The 18944-nt window shown below is 40.8% G+C and overlaps 1 protein-coding gene and 1 long non-coding RNA gene across 3 annotated transcripts in view; one reads left to right on the top strand and one right to left on the bottom strand.

Annotated features, from left to right (window-relative positions):
* The window catches only part of ovca2 (OVCA2 serine hydrolase domain containing), a 19229-nt gene extending 5228 nt beyond the window's left edge, over positions 1-14001 (top strand). The window contains exon 2 of the mRNA XM_046861699.1: positions 7101-14001. Coding sequence (XP_046717655.1) covers positions 7101-7615 — 515 coding nt within the window. The 3' untranslated portion in view covers positions 7616-14001. The remainder of the gene's footprint in view (positions 1-7100) is intronic.
* Positions 8003-18944, bottom strand: part of LOC124393708 — a 24547-nt gene continuing 13605 nt past the window's right edge. The window contains exons 4-5 of one of the 2 annotated variants that reach the window (XR_006927355.1): positions 9173-9242; positions 8003-8137 (exon numbers count right to left, since the gene is read on the bottom strand). This is a non-coding gene — a long non-coding RNA (uncharacterized LOC124393708). Of the gene's footprint in view, positions 8138-9172; positions 9243-18944 lie in introns of those variants that run through there. The other variant, XR_006927356.1, reaches the window with a different exon arrangement.

Raw genomic sequence — 18944 nt, 5'->3', positions numbered from 1 at the left:
AAATGTCAACATTGCATGTTTTGCAAATCGCTATCCGCACACCGCAGACATGTCGGCTCTTATCCAGAAAATCGTGTGCTGGCTGCGTTTTTTTATTGCCTCATTACAATTGTGTTTCTGCCGTGTTGTGTGATTTAGGTCTTTCAGACGAAAATTTTCGGTGCATCCCTGTAATTGTGATTGGCCTCACGTTTGCCCATGTCTGATATACCGCAAAGTTTCCCAGTAGGGGCAAGCTCATTTAAGTCTTAAAAATACCGTAATGAACTCAAGTGAAGCGAACACGCACATTAAAAAACAAACACAAACTTCGACAAGAACGTAAGAGCTGCATGAAACCAGCCAAAGGGCCGCATGCGGCTTGTGAGCCGTGGGTTGGCCACCCCTGCTTTAAAAGCATACCGGTATTTTGGGAATAGCCTGGCACAGCATTTTTCCGGTATTACTGCGTGTGGTGAGGTGCGTTTCTTCGTTTCCGTTCGGAAATTTCATTGGTCTAATGTTATGTCGCTAAGTTTTTTGGTTTGAAGTTTGTGAAACCAGGAAAAAAAAATCATGAATTAGCCGTTTCGTCGTTTAAGCCGCGGGGTTCAAAACATAGGAAAAAAGTAGCGGCATATAGTCCGAAAAATACGGTGTGCGTGCGTGCGTGTGTGTGTATATATAATATATATATATATATATATATATATATATATATATATATATATATATATATATATTATATACACAGTACAGACCAAAAGTTTGGACACACCTTCTCATTCAAAGAGTTTTCTTTATTTTCATGACTATGAAAATTGTAGATTCACACTGAAGGCATCAAAACTATGAATTAACACGTGGAATTATATATGGAATTATATACATACAAAAAAGTGTGTAACAACTGAAAAATATCATATTCTACGTTCTTCAAAGTAGCCACCTTTTGCTTTGATTACTGCTTTGCACACTCTTGGCATTCTCTTGATGAGCTTCAAGAGGTAGTCACCTGAAATGGTCTTCCAACAGTCTTGAAGGAGTTCCCAGAGATGCTTGGCACTTGTTGGCCCTTTTGCCTTCACTCTGTGGTCCAGCTCACCCCAAACCATCTCGATTGGGTTCAGGTCCGGTGACTGTGGAGGCCAGGTCATCTGGCGCAGCACCCCATCACTCTCCTTATTGGTCAAATAGCCCTTACACAGCCTGGAGGTGTGTTTGGGGTCATTGTCCTGTTGAAAAATAAATGATGGTCCAACTAAACGCAAACCGGATGGAATAGCATGCAAGATGCTGTGGTAGCCATGCTGGTTCAGTATGCCTTCAATTTTGAATAAATCCCCAACAGTGTTACCAGCAAAGCACCCCCACACCATCACACCTCCTCCTCCATGCTTCACGGTGGGAACCAGGCATGTAGAGTCCATCCGTTCACCTTTTCTGCGTCGCACAAAGACATGGTGGTTGGAACGAAAGATCTCAAATTTGGACTCATCAGACCAAAGCACAGATTTCCACTGGTCTAATGTCCATTCCTTGTGTTTTTTAGCCCAAACAAGTCTCTTCTGCTTGTTGCCTTTCTTTAGCAGTGGTTTCCTAGCAGATATTCTACCATGAAGGCCTGATTCACACAGTCTCCTCTTAACAGTTGTTGTAAAGATGTGTCTGCTGCTAGAACTCTGTGTGCCATTGACCTGGTCTCTAATCTGAGCTGCTGTTAACCTGCGATTTCTGAGGCTGGTGACTCGGATGAACTTATCCTCAGCAGCAGAGGTGACTCTTGGTCTTCCTTTCCTGGGGCGGTCCGCATGTGAGCCAGTTTCTTTGTAGCGCTTGATGGTTTTTGTGACTGCACTTGGGGACACTTTCAAAGTTTTCCCAATTTTTCGGACTGACTGACCTTCATTTCTTAAAGTAATGATGGCCACTTGTTTTTCTGTACTTAGCTGCTTTTTTCTTGCCATAATACAAATTCTAACAGTCTATTCAGCAGGACTATCAGCTGTGTATCCACCTGACTACTGGGTTACCAACGACCACCACAGGTATTGTTAGCCAACAGGGTACCTGTGGAAATTGGGCTACTTTTGGCCGAAGGAGGAGAAGGAGAGGAGGAAGACTTATACAGAGACAGCAGGAAAAGAAGTGGAAGAGAGTGGAGGTTAGAGTCGGTATTTTAAATGCTGGTACCATGACTGTTAAAGGGGAAGAGGTAGCTGATATGATGGAGAGGAGAAAGGCAGATATGTTTTGTGTTCAGGAGACCAAGTGGAAAGGAAGTAAGGCCATGAACATTGGAGGTGGCTTTAAACTGTTTTACCATGGTGTTTATTTAAATAAAAAAATGGTGTAGGGGTAATTCTGAAGGAAGAGTAAAGTAAGAGTGTAGTGGAGGTGAAGAGAGTTTCTGATAGAGAGATGAACGTTAAGCTGGAACTTGAAGGAGTAATGATAAATGTCATCAGTGTCTATGCTCCACAAGTGGGCTGTGAGATGGAGGAGAAATATAAATTCTGAAAACTGAATTAGTTGAAGTGATAGAAGGTGTACCTAGGAAAGAAATATTAGTGATTGGGGCAGACTTTAATGGGCATGTAGGTGAAGGAAACAGAGGTGATGAGTAGTTATGGTCTTAAGGAGAGGAATGCAGAAGGGCAGATGGTGGTAGATTTTGCTAAAAGGATAAAAATGGCAGTGGTGAATACGTATTTTAAGAAGAAGGAAGAGCGTGACGTATAAGAGTGGAGGAAGGGGCACACAGGTGGACTATGTAGAGATGCAACCTGAAGGAGATTGGAGACTGTTAGGTGTTGGCAGGGGACATTGTAGCTAGACAGCATCGGATGGTGGTCTGTAGGATGGTTTTGGAGGTGAAGAAGAAGGTGAAGTTGGACACTAAGGAAGCGGAAAAGGTTTTATACCAATTGGCCAGGCAAAGGGAAGGATGTGCTGCAAGTTAGAGTAATGAAGGATGCCGATGGAAATGTGTTGACTAGTGAGGAGCGTATGTTGAGAAGGTGTAGGGAGCATTTTAAGGAGCTGTTGACTGAGGAAAATGAGAGAGAGAGAAGATGTGGAGATGGTAAAACAGAAAATGGATAGGATTAGGAAGGAGGAAGTGAGTGCAGCATAAGTCAGTCACTCCTCTCATCTGGTCTAACCGACTTTTTACTGACTTATGCTGCTCTCACTTCCTCCTTCCTAATCCTATCCACAGTATGGATTCATGCCGAGAAAGAGCCTCTAAATACAAATTTTCTTTGAGAATGTTGATAGAGAAGGTCAGAAAGAGTTTTGTGTGTTGTGGATTTAGAGAAAACTTATGACAGGGTGCCGAGAGAGGAGCTGTGGTATTGTAAGAGGAATTCAGGTGTGGTGGAGAAGTATATGAGGGTGGTGCAGGACCTGTATGAGGACAGTGTGACAGCAGTGAAGTGTGCAGTAGGAATGACTGACAGGATCATGGTGGAGGTTGGATTTAATCAAGTATCGGTTTTGAGCCCTTTCCTGTTTGCAGTGGTGATGGACAGGTTAAGGGACGAGGTCAGACTCCGTGGACTATGATGTTTGCGGATGATAGTTATTTGAGGTGAGAGTAGGGAGCAGATGGAGAAGAGCCTGGAGCGGTGGAGGAATGCCCTGGAGAGAAGGGGAATGAAAGTCAGTAGAAGTAAGAGTACATGTGTGTGGATGAGAGGGAGGTCAGTAAACTGAGCATAACTGCTGTGCTACAACCTTTTCTGGAATCTTTGAGATAAAGGGGAGTGTTGATATTGGACAGCTGACAGGGGTCAAGTACAGGTTTTTTATTTAAGGGGTTGAAAACGGCCAGTTTAGGTACATAACCAGTGCTAATGGAATAGCACTCCTAAATAGGAGAAAAAATTTGTAATTGATTATATAGTGCTATCAACAGGGTTATTTATAAAATTTTATAAATAACATAACCAACGGTTATTATGTGAAAGAGCTTCAGCCTGTGGAATTATAACTATATTTTTTTTATCTAATCCAAATGTTGTTATTAAATCAACATATAACATTCTGATTAATTACTACTGAATGTGGAATATACAAAACTGCTGTTCTCCAGGAGTCTTCCTGATTGTCAAAATGAATATTAAAGTCACTAACAAATAATTCTTTGAAGTAGCTAGATTTGTGATGAAATCTGCAAATTCTAAGAGAAAATCAGAATAGGGCTCTGCAGATCTATAAATAGTAATTAATGGAACTGACTGACTAGACTTGTTTTTTGGTGCTACATATGCTATGTTGGTGTAATGAACTTCAAATGTGTAACATTTGTGTTTTAGTTTTTTTTTTTGCAGCACTATTATTACAATAATATGACATTATTATTATAAATATCGCCTCCGCTGCCATTTAGACGGGGCTGGTGTATATTAAGAGCATATTACGGCATCGGATGTTATTCTATTAGTATATAGTAACCTTTGACGGTCGAAGGCGTATATCATTGGCTTCTATGTGAAAAACTATCCTGCTGTGTCTGGCCTCCTGGCTCCTGGTAAACACCTGACCTGTGCTGCTGGTGGCCTTATAAGCCTAGCTAATTTCTGGTTTCTTCTGTAGAGAAATTTAGCTGGTTTGGTTTATAATATAATAATGATAAATATAATAATATATAATATAAAATAATAGTAACAGCAATAATAGTTAAAATGTCTGGTTTAATAGGGTTGGTGAGTGCATCATGTGCATCATGCACTGTGCAAAATTCAGTCAGAAGTCATATATAGAACATATTAGAAAATGTCAGACAAAGAAATTGATACACATCTGCTGCCTATGTAGTTAAAAACATTTGGCTATGCGGAAAAAACAGAGAGACCGCATGAACTCTTAACTCATCTTGCATAATAGGGTGCATAAAGTTCATCAATGTAAATTAGCTTAGGCCAGCTTCAGCTATCAGTAGTAGAATCTAGTATTATATAATATAATTTGTTAATTTGATTCAGATAACATATAACATTGCTTATATTAGTTTAAATCCAAGCTTAAACCTTCTAATCAGCATTAATATAGTATAGTACTCAGCTTTGCAGAGAACTCGGTGTATAGAGTAAAATTAATAGTCATGGTTTAGAGTAAAGTTTTCATATATAAAGTCTCAAAATGTGAAACATGTTATAAAGGCCAGTGAGCAGATAAGGATTGGGTTAGGGATTAGAAAAAAATTGCTGTTTATATATATATATATATATATATATATATATATATATATATATATATATATTATATAAGCTGCACCCACTGAATTTGACAAAGATTTTTTTTTTAACATGAATAAGCCTCACCTGTCTATAAGCATACAATGTCTACATTGAAACTTATGAACATTACACAGGCTTTAACGAAAAACAGTGTCTGTTACACGGCTTAACAGTATCTAAACAGTAGCCTACCTATAAAGTCATTGTTCACTGTCTCCCTCCTTCCTTTCACAACAGTTTTTCTTTTGGCATCGTTGTGCGTTTAAAAATCACCATCGGTGAAGCTTTTCTCCCGATGCCGTGCAGCTCAGAACACAGCGGAAGTGCGTTTTTTTTAATGCCCGGTTGTTTTCAGCGTTACGAATGATTCGCATTTCTTGTTGACAGTCCGAGTGAGCGGCAGGTCAAACGTCAGAGGAACCTCATTCATATTTATAATGTGGTGCGGCCCGATTCAGTGGGAGCGCATCTGATTTAATATACAGAGTTTCATTGGTTCACCTGAACCCGTTCAGCAATTTCATTGGTCTAATGTTATGGGGCTTAGTTTTTTGGCATGAAGCTTGGGAAAAACCCAGGAAATATATATATATAATATATATATAAAATCACACACATACACACAAACCCAATTTCAAAACAGTTGGAACACTGTACAAAATCTGAATAAAAACAGAATGCAATGATGTGAAAGTTTTAAATTTGTGGCATCAACACATCTCAAAAAAGTTGGAACAAGGACATGTTTACCCTGTGTGGCATCCCCTCTTCTTTTTATAACAGTCTGCAAACGTCTGGGGACTGAGGAGACAAGTTGATCAAGTTTAGAAATAGGAATGTTGTCCCATTCTTGTATAATACAGGTTTCTATTTGCTTAACTGACTTAGGTCTTCTTTGTCGCATCTTCCTCTTTATGATGCGCCAAATGTTTTCTATGGGTGAAAGATCTGGACTGCAGGCTGGCCATTTCAGTACGGTTCAGTTCAGTATCCTTCTTCCACGCAGCCATGATGTTGTAATTGATGCAGTATGTGGTCTGGCATTGTCATGTTGAAAAATGCAAGGTCTTCCCTGAAAGAGATGACGTCTGAATGGATGCACATGTTGTTCTAGAACTTGGATATACCTTTCAGCATTGATGGTGCCTCTTCAGATGTATAAGCTGCCCATGCCACATGCACACATGCAACCCCATACCATCAGAGATGCAGGCTTCTGAACTGAGTGCTGATAACAACTTGGGTTGTCCAAGGATAACTCTTTAGTCCGGATGACATGGCATCCCAGTTTTCCAAAAAGAACTTCAAATTTTGATTTGTCTGACCACAGAACAGTTTTGCACTTTGCCAAAGTCCATTTTAAATGAGCCTTAGCCCAGAGAAAACGCCTGTGCTTCTGGATCATGTTTAGATATGGCTTCTTTTTTGACCTATAGAGTTTTAGCCAGCAATGGCGAATGGCACGGTGGATTGTGTTCACCGTCAATGTTTTCTGGAAGTATTTTTGAGCCCATGTTGTGATTTCCATTACAGTAGCATTCCTGTGTGTAATGCAGTGCCGTCTTAAGGGCCCGAAGATCACGGGCATCCAGTATAGTTTTCCGGCCTTGACCCTTATGCACAGAGATTGTTCCAGATTCTCTAAATATTTGGATAATATTATGCACTGTAAATGATAACTTCAAACTCTTTGCAATTTTTCTCTGAGAAACTCTCTCAGAAAATGTGTCTGAAATGCCATTTTATGAAAAAACCTACTGGGATAACCTTTTCAGACACATTTTCTGTGAAGGATTAAGAGCAAAAGAAAGAAATTACTCTTATGTAAGTGTTATGTTCATCTGGGAGTTTATACTTTAAATTTTTTTCTTTTATCAGAATCCCAGCTACAAGAGAAGCCTGCAGATGTCAATGGTGATCAGAGGGGCTGGTGGTTCTCTGATTATCAGAATTGCAGCTTTGATGCCAGGCAGGAGTGTGAGAGCAGTCTTGGTTTGGAGCAGAGTCTGGAGGCTGTGCGGATGGCAGTAAAAAACCTGGGTCCCTTTGATGGCATCTTGGGCTTTAGTCAAGGTGCTGCTTTGGCAGCCATGCTGTGTTCACTGCAGGAGCAGAAACTAGAACCTACCTTTAACTTTCGCTTTGCCATCTTGGTTGCTGGATTTCGCAGTGCCTGTGCTCAGCATCAGTACCTTTACAAGGGTGTGAATGTCATGGTGCCCTCACTACATGTGTATGGGAAGGATGATAAGGTTATTCCAGAACAGATGAGTCAAGACCTGCTGCCCCTTTTTCAAGGAGCCCATGTGCTTAATCACCAAGGTGGCCATTTTGTCCCTGCTGCCTCTGCACACAAACACATCTACCAGGAGTTCCTAACGAGTTTTCAGTAGGAGGACAAGCACAGCAAAATACAGCCACAACGTTTATGAATGTAATTCAATTAAATTTTATTTATAATGCATTTTAACAATGGGCATTGTCCCAAAGCAGCTTAGAGAAATAAATAGATTACAAATATAATAAAGAATTCTTCAGAGGAACCAGACTCAAACTCATTTTCATCTGGGTCACACTAAATGTTATTTCATTATAGTTCCATCATTGTTGAAGTTATCTGTTCACCGATGGGCACACTTGAATGCAAAATTATTTATGCCAATTGAAACCTTGTTTTTGAGACTTGTAATTGAGACTTAGTCATTTTACCAGACTCTTTGCATTAATTTCAGTCCAAATCTATCCTCAGTAGCATCTTTATAGATATTTAGAGTGTACATGTGGAAACATCCTCTGAGCAGCGATTGGTCTCGATTTGAAGAGAACTTCCCCCAGAGGAAGGGTGTCAAAATGTTTTAGGCAGGTCCAGAAAGAAGAATGGGACAGGATCAGTGTTATCTCAGGAGCATGTTTAACTTGACAGAAAGAGAGACAGAGGGTAAGAAAGAAACATACATTAGTAAGTCTCCTTATTGTTCCACAATTGTTATGGACACTGCAATATAATCAGGGTGTAAGAGGGGACTTTGGCAAAACTAGCTATGATAGCATAACTAGAAGGGATAAAAACCCACCACACAACTGTTAACAGAATTGAGTAAACTAGTGTGAGTGGGGGTTGACAGCATCCAAATCTCCCAGTTCACAAAAACAAACTTATATACATGATCCCCCAGATCTTAGCCTAAGAATTTCTTATTCACATAAGGCTTGCCTCAACAAATATGTTTTGAATGTGGATTAAATTCTGAGACTGTCTGTGTCCTGAACACTGGAAGACTGGTAGATCGTAATCAACCAATTTTCAGGTACTGCAAGACCATTCAGTGCTTTATACATCAATAGTACTATTTTATAATTAATGTGAGACCTGACTGGGAGCCATTTTAATGTTTATAAAACAGAGGGCGATGTGGTCATATATTTTAAATCTGGTAATAACAAAATTCTGGTCTTATTGGAGCATATTTATGCACTTAGTAGAACATTCTGACAGTAAGGCATTCCCTTAGTCCAACCTAAATGTAACAAAGGAACTTCAAAGAAAACTTGGAGTAAATAATCACACCAAGGTCTATCACTGTTGCATATGATAAGACAGAAAGACCATCCAAAAATACTATGTAATCAGAACGCTTACAACTAGCTGTTTGTGGTTATAGTAAAAGTACTTTCTGTGAAGTACTTTTACTATAAGTATTCAGAATGTGGAGGGGTGATCTCAGGTAAGGGGTGACCATTACTGGATACTGGTGACAGATTGGATGGTTTGAATATTCTGGAAACTGCTTGGACTATATGTATAGAACATTTCAGACATATTCTTAAAACTGGGCTTAAACTTAAAGACTTCAGTGTAAAAAAATTTGTAAAACTGTGAACTTTATTTAAGAACCTAAAATCAACTTTTAGAAAAGACTGACTGTTGTTCTGACTGAGGTGGCACTTACGTATTGTGAAGTGTGGACTACAGTGATAAAACTGCTTACAACCGCTTAATCAGCCCACAGATGTAAAGACCTGCAGATGTAAAAGTCACATGACATAATTTATAAATGATTAACACACTAAAAACTAACATTTTGAAATGTATTTAAATTGTTTTAATATGCATTTATACATGAAAATATAATGTTAAAGTAATAAAGCTGTGTAGGTGTTTCTAAAAGAAATCGATTCAAAAAGTAACTCAAGAAGAAATGTTCTTTTAGTGCAGTCGGTCCTCAAATGGAAAGCAGTAAAAAGAAGGTGATTAACATTAAGTAAAAAAAAATAGTATTGTTGTTAATACTTAAGCTAGTCCACTTAACAAATATTTTCTTCTGCTCCTCTGTCTTTTCTGCATCCTATAGATCAGGGGTCACCAACGTGGTTCCCGCAGGCACCAAGTCGCCCGCAAGGAACACATGATTCGCCCGCGAGCCTTTTCTAAAAATATCTGTTTCCTACCTTGTTAAATCATTGTTGATAATTATTGTGAGAAAACATTAACATGATCATTGTCTTCACATAGATCAGGGGTTTCAAACTCTGTCAAATCCGGCCCGACGTACAATTATATCCGGCCCGCGAGATGATTTTATATAGATCTATTATTATTGTTATTAATGACCCGGCGATATGAAGCGCTGATAACACAAACTACAGATCCCATAATGCAGCGCTTCAGCTGCCTTACCAAACGCTAGACTACTGTTACAATATGTTATTTAAGGTTTGCAAGATGTGACATATCATGTAGTATAAGGAGTACAAGTTGTGTATGTGAACTCAGAGAAAGCTACTAAGTGCCGAACATGGAGGGTGCATTCGGATTGAATCCGCCAGCGAATTTTGACTGGAATACAACGTGCATACCCAAAGCTTGTAAAGCATGGGAAGAGGAGTTTTCCTTGTACTTGGATTTATCGCTTGCAGATGCGGATGACAAAACGAAAGTTAATAAAAGTTCCAATATCTAATCGGAGAAACAGGGAGAGAACTGAGTAAGACGCTGCGCGCGGCTCACACAGCAGATAGAGAACCGACGTTGGGATGGCTGTTAACCGCGTTCAGAAACCACTGCAATTCGGCACCGAATGAGACAGTGAAAAGGTACAAATTTTTCTCCAGAAATCAGAATTCAAGCGAAATAATTGATAAATACGTTACGGATTTTAAGTGCTGGCAGACACGTGTAATTTCGGGTCGGCTAGAGACTCTTTGATTAGAGACAGAATAGTGTGTGGCATACTGAACTTACATGTGAGAGAATGTCTATTAAGAGAGTCTGACCTGACACTTGAGAAATGCGTGAGGATATGTAGAGCATCAGAACTGTCAAAAGAGAATATGATGACAATCGAGGGACAGAAAGCTGAAGAAGTGCACGCAGTACAGAGTCAAACAAGCTCCTGGGACAAAGTGTAAATTCTGTGGAAAACAGCATGAGTGGAAAAAATTAAGCTGCCCAGCTTATGGAAAGCAGTGCAGAAAATGTGGCAAGATGAACCATTTTGCAACGACATGCAAAACAAAAGAGACTAAGAGAAAAGGAATACACAGTGTTGCAGAAATGGAAGAGGAACTGTTTCAGGAAATCCTTAGCCTCAGTTCACAAAAGAGGGAGGACAAGCAGGAGAAACAACTGTTTGCAACCATGCTGATAGGAGAAAGACCAGTAAGATTTCAACTAGACTGCGGAGCCAGTTGTAACGTAATTCCCATTCAGCTGTTACACCCGGATACAGTGATGGAAAAGACTGAACAGATCCTGGTCATGTACAATAAGAGCACACTGAAACCTGTAGGTAAATGCAGAATAAAAATAAGAAACCCCAGAAACAGAAAACTCTACCGGCTGGAATTCATTGTAGTGCAGGGAAGCTCGTCAATGCCGCTGCTAGGAAACAAGGCAGTGCAAGCAATGGATTTGGTAAGAATACAGCATGAAAATATTATGGCGATTTATAATATTGTTACCACAGTGAGTCGCAAAGAAAAGAATCAGTGGGACAAGAGTGACATGCATAGAGAGTATGCTGATGTACTTGAAGGAGATGGATGCCTGGAAAGAGAATATAACCTATAAATGGATCCTGCAGTTAAACCAGTTAGGCTTCCAAAGCGAAGAGTTCCAGTGGCTCTGATGAAACATCTAAAGGATGAGCTGGGGGACCTGGTGAAGAGAGGCATCATAGCTCATGTAGAAAAGAGCACAGATTGGATTAGCAGCATGGTGGTGGTAAAGAAACCATCAGGAAAGCTAAGAATTTGCATTGACCCGAGACCACTTAACAAAGCATTAAAGCGTCAACACTTTCCCTTGCCCACCATAGATGATGTTCTTTCTGACCTGACCAAAGCGAGAGTCTTTACCGTTTGTGACGTGAAGGACGGGTTCTGGCACATTAAGCTTTCAGAAGAGTCAAGCTATCTCACTACCTTGGCAACGCCATGTGGCAGGTATAGATGGACTAGAATGCTCATGGGGATCAGCCCTGCTCCTGAGGTGTTCCAACACAGGTTGACTCAGGCATTGGAGGGGCTCCCAGGAATACAGATAATAGCAGATGACATCCTTGTTTGTGGAGAAGGTGACAATGATGAAGCAGCTGAGAAAGATCATGACGCAAAATTAAGACAGCTGCTGGACCGTTGTAGAAACAGAAACATCAAACTAAACTTCAGCAAACTCAAGCTGAGACAGAAAGAGGTGCTATACATTGGACACAGACTGACTTCTGAAGGACTAAAGATTGATCCAGAGAAGGTGAGAGCCATAGTGGAGATGCCCAGACCATCAGATGTGAAAGGACTCCAGAGATTATTGGGTATGGTGAACTATTTGTCCAAATTTTGCCCACACTTATCAGACAGCTGTGACACGTTGAGACAACTGACACATAAAGACACTGTTTGGGAGTGGACTGATGTACAGGAAGTAGCATTCAACAAACTGAAACAAATGGTTGCGTCAGCACCTGTTTTGAAGTACTACAACCCAGATGACAACCTTGTTCTTCAGTGTGACTCCTCGGAGTCAGGACTGGGTGCTGCACTTTTGCAGGCAGGACAACCAGTTGCTTATAGCAGCAGGGCCCTTACACCGACAGAAAAGGGATAAGCACAAATAGAAAAAGAATGCCTGGCAATCCTTTTTGGAATGGAGAAATTCCACCAGTATACCTATGGCAGGAAAGTAGAAGTGCATTCAAACCACAAACCCTTAGAGACAATTGTAAGAAAGCCATTGCTCAATGCACCTAAGAGATTGCAGAGAATGCTTTTGAGACTACAGCGATATGACATTAATGTTGTCTATGTACCTGGTCGACTAATGCATTTAGCAGACACTTTCAGCAGAGCGTACCTACCAGAGTGTGCTGCAGAGGGATCACTAGAGACAGAAATTGAGACAATCAACATGTTGCACTACCTGTCCATATCAGAAGGGATTCTAGAAAAGATACAGAGAGAAACTGCTAAGGATGAAACACTTCAGAAAACTCAGCTGGAAGAAGAGGCAAGACAATTCTTTTCTGTAAAAGAAGAGCTCAGTGTTCAAAATGGAGTGATTTTTAGAGGAGAGAGAGCTCTAATACCAGCAACGCTGAGGACCGAGATTGTGTAGAGGATACATGCATCACACCTAGGCATTGAAAGTTGCTTGCGCGGAGCAAGAGACTGTGTATACTGGCCTGGGATGAGTGCTGCTATCAGATCATACATCGGAAAATGTGCTGTTTGCAGAACTATTGATGTTCGACAGCAGAAAGAGACAGTGTGTGCACATGACATTCCTATGAGGCCTTGGGCAAAAGTGGGAACAGATTTATTCTCATTTAACAACAGAGCATATCTCATCACAGTTGACTATTTCTCCAACTTCTGGGAAATTGATTGTCTCCCTGATACCAGCTCAGGAGTAGTGATACACAAGTTAAAGGCCCATTTTGCACGACACGGCATCCCAGGCACAGTAATCTCTGATAACGGGCCACAGTACAGCTCTCAGGAATTCAGACGGTTCAGTACTGCTTGGGAATTTAGACATGTGACGTCATCTCCGGCGTATCCGCAAAGCAACGGCAAAGCCGAGTCTGCTGTAAAGATGGCCAAACAGCTCATGGGAAAGGCAAAGAGAGCAAAGACTGACCCATACCTGGCTATTCTAGAACACAGGAACACCCCATCTCAGGGATTCAATGCCAGCCCTGCCCAAAGACTCATGAGCAGAAGAACTAAGACATTACTGCCAACACATAACAGTCTTCTGAAGCCAGATATTGTAAACACAGAGCAGGCTATGAAAGACAACCAATGCAAACAGGCCTTCTACTACAACAGAGGAGCGAAAGATCTTAGACCTCTGCATGAAGGTGAACAAGTAAGAGTTCAGTTGGTCACGAAACCTAGAGCACATTGGTTGCCGGCAAAGGTTGAAAGAATGTCCAACAACAGATCGTACACTGTGAAGCTGGAAAATGGAACGGAGAAATCGGAAACATCTCAGGACTGTGCCTGGAGGACTGCAGAGAGCGGTCTCAACAAACACAAGTGTCAACTTTGATCAGACCAACTAGAGGATTCTTACCGATAAGGGACATTCAAAAGCAGTACCAGAGTCAAGCACAACACACACAGATGCTAGCAATAGAGTTGTGACAACTAGAAGTGGCAGAATGATTGTGTTATTGTTCTTAAGTCACAAACATGCTATTTTTAACATACGGTTTATGTGATTTGAAGTTTGCAATTGTTGAATTGTTAGGCTTGTGTTTATTTTGAAGAAGAGAAAGATGTTACAATATGTTATTTAAGGTTTGCAAGATGTGATATACCATGTAGTATAAGGACTACAAGTTGTGTATGTGACATCATCAGAATGCGCCAACACGGGAAGTGGAGTAAAGAAAACACTGAAGAATAAGCGTGTGTGAGACTCTTTTATTTAAGTGTGAATACGTAATTAATAGAGTGAACTGCGCATAAAACAGACTACATGGGAACATTCCAGCGTCAATCAAGTCGAGCTTCTGTTGATGTAGTTTACCCTATTGTACAGTTATTGTGAAGCCCCTCACAATGGCCAGGAGAAAAGTTTATTCTGAAAACAGAGCCTTTTAAAACCGATGGGATTCTGAGTAGATGCTTACTGACACTGCCGGTAAACACGTGTGTCTTATTAGTGAAGCGAATGTGGCTGTAATTAAGGAATTGAATCTAAGTTGGAACTACATTTACATTTGCGGCATTTATCAGACGCGTATCAGAGCGACGTACAAAAGTGGAACTATGAGACAAAACATCAGGAAAAGCTGAAAAACCTGAAGGGTTTACACAGCACAGCCATTCAGGATGAGTGTCTTAATGAAAGCATCTCAATTTCAGATGAAGCAGAAATTCAAAATGAATATCAGACATTAAAACTAAAAAAAAAAAGTAAAGAATCCTCAATGATTTTACAACCCTGGTTCCAAAAACGTTGGGACACTGTATAAGTCAATATGCTATTCACAATGAGATTATATATATATATATATATATATATATATATATATATATATATATATATATATATATATATATTATACACAGTACAGACCAAAAGTTTGGACACACCTTCTCATTTAAAGAGTTTTCTTTATTTTCATGACTATGAAAATTGTAGATTATATATGGAATTATATACATAACAAAAAATTGTGGAATTATATATGGAATTATATACATAACAAAAAAGTGTGAAGCAACTCAAAAATATATTCTAGGTTCTTCAAAGTAGCCACCTTTTGCTTTGATTACTGCTTTGCACACTCTTGATGAGCTCCAAGAGGTAGTCACCTGAAATGGTCTTCCAACAGTCTTGAAGGAGTTCCCCGAGAGATACTTGGCACTTGTTGGCCCTTTTGCCTTCACTCTGCGCTCCAGCTCACCCCTAAACCATCTTGATTGGGTTCAGGTCCGGTGACTGTGAAGGCCAGGTCATCTGGCGCAGCACCCCATCACTCTCCTTCTTGGTCAAATAGCCCTTGATGCCTTCAGTGTGACTCTACAATTTTCATAGTCATGAAAATTAAGAAAACTGAAGAATTCACAAAAGAAACATTTACTACTGTATTACAAAACTAATTGATGTCATTTTAGTTGTATATGGTTCTTTAAAAAGTCCTTGTAGGATTTCATTCTGAATACAATTACAAATGTACACTAAATTCCCTAAAACCATTTACAGCATTGGGGGTTGAATAATTTTGAACACAACTGTAGCTGTATAAGAGGCCCAACTCCTGCTGCAGAAAACATGCCCCAAACCATGACACTTCCTCCTCCACTTTTCACTGACTTCTTTACACACTTTGGGTTCAGTCTGTCTCCAGTTTGTCGCCGAACATAATGTTGTCCATCAGACCCAAATAAATTAAACTTGCTTTCATCACTGAAGTAAACTTTGGACCAGGTCTCCTCTGTCCACACAACATGTTTCTCAGCAAAGCTTAGTCTAGCCTTTTAACTCTTTCTGCTAATGAGAGGTTTGGTCACAGCAGAGTGGGCTTTCAGTCCAAATGCTCTTAAACGTCGAGACAATGTATGATGAGACAGATCCTTACCCTGTTCAGCGTTGAACTGGTGAGCAATTCCAGCTGCAGTGTGGAAACGATTGCCCATTGAGATCCTCTGCAGTATCCGGTCCTCTCTTGTATTTGTCTTCCATGGACAACCAGCCTTCTTGGCGGACTTAAATGAGTTTGTGATGTTGTAAAGATTCAATATTCTTGAAATCACAGATTTGGAACGACCAAATCAAATCAGATCAAATCAAATTGTATTCATCACATACATACAGGGTACGAAATGCTTTATACGACGGTCCGGCATGAGGGGAATAGGATGGGGGAAAAGAAAAGAAGCAGATAAATAAAGTATAAAGTATAAAAAAAAAAACTATATAAAATAAAATATAATAAGATATAGAAGATATAAAGATACATGTATGTGTATATACAAAAAAAAAAATCTTATAGCAGTAGAGAGTGAAACAATAAACAATGTGTAACAGAGTGTAAACAATAGGCAATTTTTGTGGTGGGTTGTCCATAAAGTGTCCGTGTGCAGTATGGTGTGGTGTAAAGTGTCCATAAAGTGTCCGTGTGCGGTATGGTGTGGTATAAAATAAATAAATACAAAGTGCACTTTGCTGTGCAAGTCCAGAGTTTAAAGTGTCGTGGTGCGAAAGGTGAGATATGTACAGAGAAGAAGTGTGATGATGGAGAGAGTGGGCCAGTTTTTAGATCCGAAGCGGGATCTCAGAGCGTCGCGGATGGTTTTATCCACCCACGGCTTCTGGTTGGGAATAGTGGTCTGATAGTGGTTTTCTGCACTGTATCATCCGCTAGTTTCCCGATGAATCCTACAACCGCTTCCGTAAACATGTTGACGTCATCAGAGCTGCGCCGGAACATGTCCCAGTCTGCGTCATCCAAAGCGTCCTGCAGAGCGGCCACCGATTGGTCAGTCTAGCGCGAGACCGCCCTCTGAACCGGAGCTTCCTGTTTCAGCCTTTGTTTGTAAACAGGCATGAGGAAGATGGCGGCATGGTCCGATTTCCCAAACGATGGACTTGATTGTGCCTTGTAGCTGTTCTTGAATGTTGTATAGCAGTGGTCCAGTGTCCAGGTGATGAGCTGATAGAAGTTCGGTAGTGCGCGCTTGAGGTTGGCACTGTTGAAATCTCCTACCACAATGAGCGCAGCGTCCCGATGCTGTGTTTGGTGTTGCGTTAGTGTCTCATGTAAGTCCCATACTGCAGTGTCCGTGTCCGCTTGAGGTGGAATATAAATGGCACTGACTATGACCGAACTGAATTCCCGAGGTAGATAAAAGGGCCGACATTTGATGGTCAGTAGTTCCAGATTTGTTGTGCAGGAGCGTGAAAGAGAAACGATGCTCGCGCTGTCGCACCAGTGTTTGTTCACCATCAGACACACTCCACCTCCTCTTGACTTCCCCGACTCTAGTGTTCTGTCCATGCGGTAAACCGAGAAAAACTCGGCCGGTTGGATGGCGTGGTCCGGTACCGCTGGGTTCGGCCATGTCTCGGTGAAGCAGAGAAGGTTGCTGTCTCTCTGGAACTTGACCCTTGCCCTGAGGTCGTCGAGTTTGTTCTCCAGTGACTGGACGTTGGCCAACAGGATACTAGGTAAGGGAGCGCGGTGTGCGCGTGCCCTCAGCCTGTTCCTGACGCCGGCTCGTTTCCCTCGCGGACGCCGGTACTGGTCACGTCCTTTGTTCTCCCTCAGGATCTTGCTCGGCCAGCATGGGTCCGGGTTTAAAAACGGCGAAAGGTGAGTGCATTGTACGCCAATAGATATGAGTGTCTCTGTCATATCTAATGATGTCCATCTTGTGTAGATGGAAGTGTAACTACTTAAATAAAAGTATAAAATAAACAAAAAAAAGAGAAAACGTAGCCGGAGCAGTCGTGACTATGTCTTGCTATGGCTGATAGGGTCATCCCTTTGGCCTTCATCTGGACAACCTGCCGCCGGAGGCTTTCAGTCACTTTAGAACGGCCCACCATCTTGCAGAGTCAGTGAAACTGGAAGTTAGGCTGCCAGTTAAATAGGGATTGACTGATAATCAAGGAAATCAGCACCAGGTACCAGATTAACCCCAATAACTGGGAGGTATCTGAAAGTGTTCTCTAATTTTGATCAGTGTGTTTTCTGCAAAATAATATATATATATATATATATATATATATATATATATATATATATATATATTTTTTTTAATGCCTTAGTTATTTTGTGGAAAAGGTGTTCTGGTAGCATGGTATAGACAGGACAAAAACTCCTTCAACTGTTGAGCAGTGAAGATAACATTATTTCAGAATTGTTCAATTGTTTATAAATTTTTCTTTAATTTAGATCGCCTGTGTGTGTATATATATATATATATATATATATATATATATATATATATATATATATATATATACATACAGTGGAACGCGGTAATGTCGATGTTCTAGGGGGAACATAAAAAAAAAATCAAAATGGCGGCAATATATTTACGTGCTTGAAATTTCTTTATGTACATGATGTTCGTTATTAAATGAGAATGTGCATGAACGTGTTTTTAGAGGGTTTTTTTTACACAACAGCGTTGCCGCGATTTGTTTGATGAAGGCATGCTATAAAAATACATACAGTACATGTTTATCTGTCAGGAATCCACCTGCCACGCCCCCTTCGGCCCCCTTCAGCGTAGCAGGTGCTTTTCTCTGCACATATGGTGCTCGTTTAGCATCATCACCAGCTCCTATTTAAACTTCCACACTCTCACTGTCTGTTATTGTTGGTATATGTTGGTTCACGGCGGTCGTTGTTATCGCTCATGCGTATCCCGGTACGTGCCTTCCCACCGGCACTCTCTCAACGGCTGCTCTTTTCTTCCCAAAGCGCACTGCGGATTCCCCCAATTCTGCCGGTGTTTATTCTATGCTTTTGCTGGTCATCCCACGTTCCGCGCCGCCAAGCGCGGCTTTCGCCTCCCGTTCATTGCATAACATTTAACAACAAAAGGCATATGTGCATTAACTAACAGCAGAGATTCACCAGTATACAATACAACACCTGTAGCAGCTGTAAGGCTTGATTTTTCTGCCACTTCCGCGAGTTCTTCTGCGGCTGCACCGAGATAACCGACGTTAAATGGCAAATTTTCCCCCCTTGTGCT

Source organism: Silurus meridionalis, chromosome 11 (genome assembly GCF_014805685.1).
Source record: "Silurus meridionalis isolate SWU-2019-XX chromosome 11, ASM1480568v1, whole genome shotgun sequence".
In the NCBI taxonomy this organism is placed as follows: Eukaryota; Metazoa; Chordata; class Actinopteri; order Siluriformes; family Siluridae; genus Silurus; species Silurus meridionalis.
Note: the sequence above shows the minus strand (reverse complement) of the source record. Positions and strands in the feature narration are given on the sequence as shown.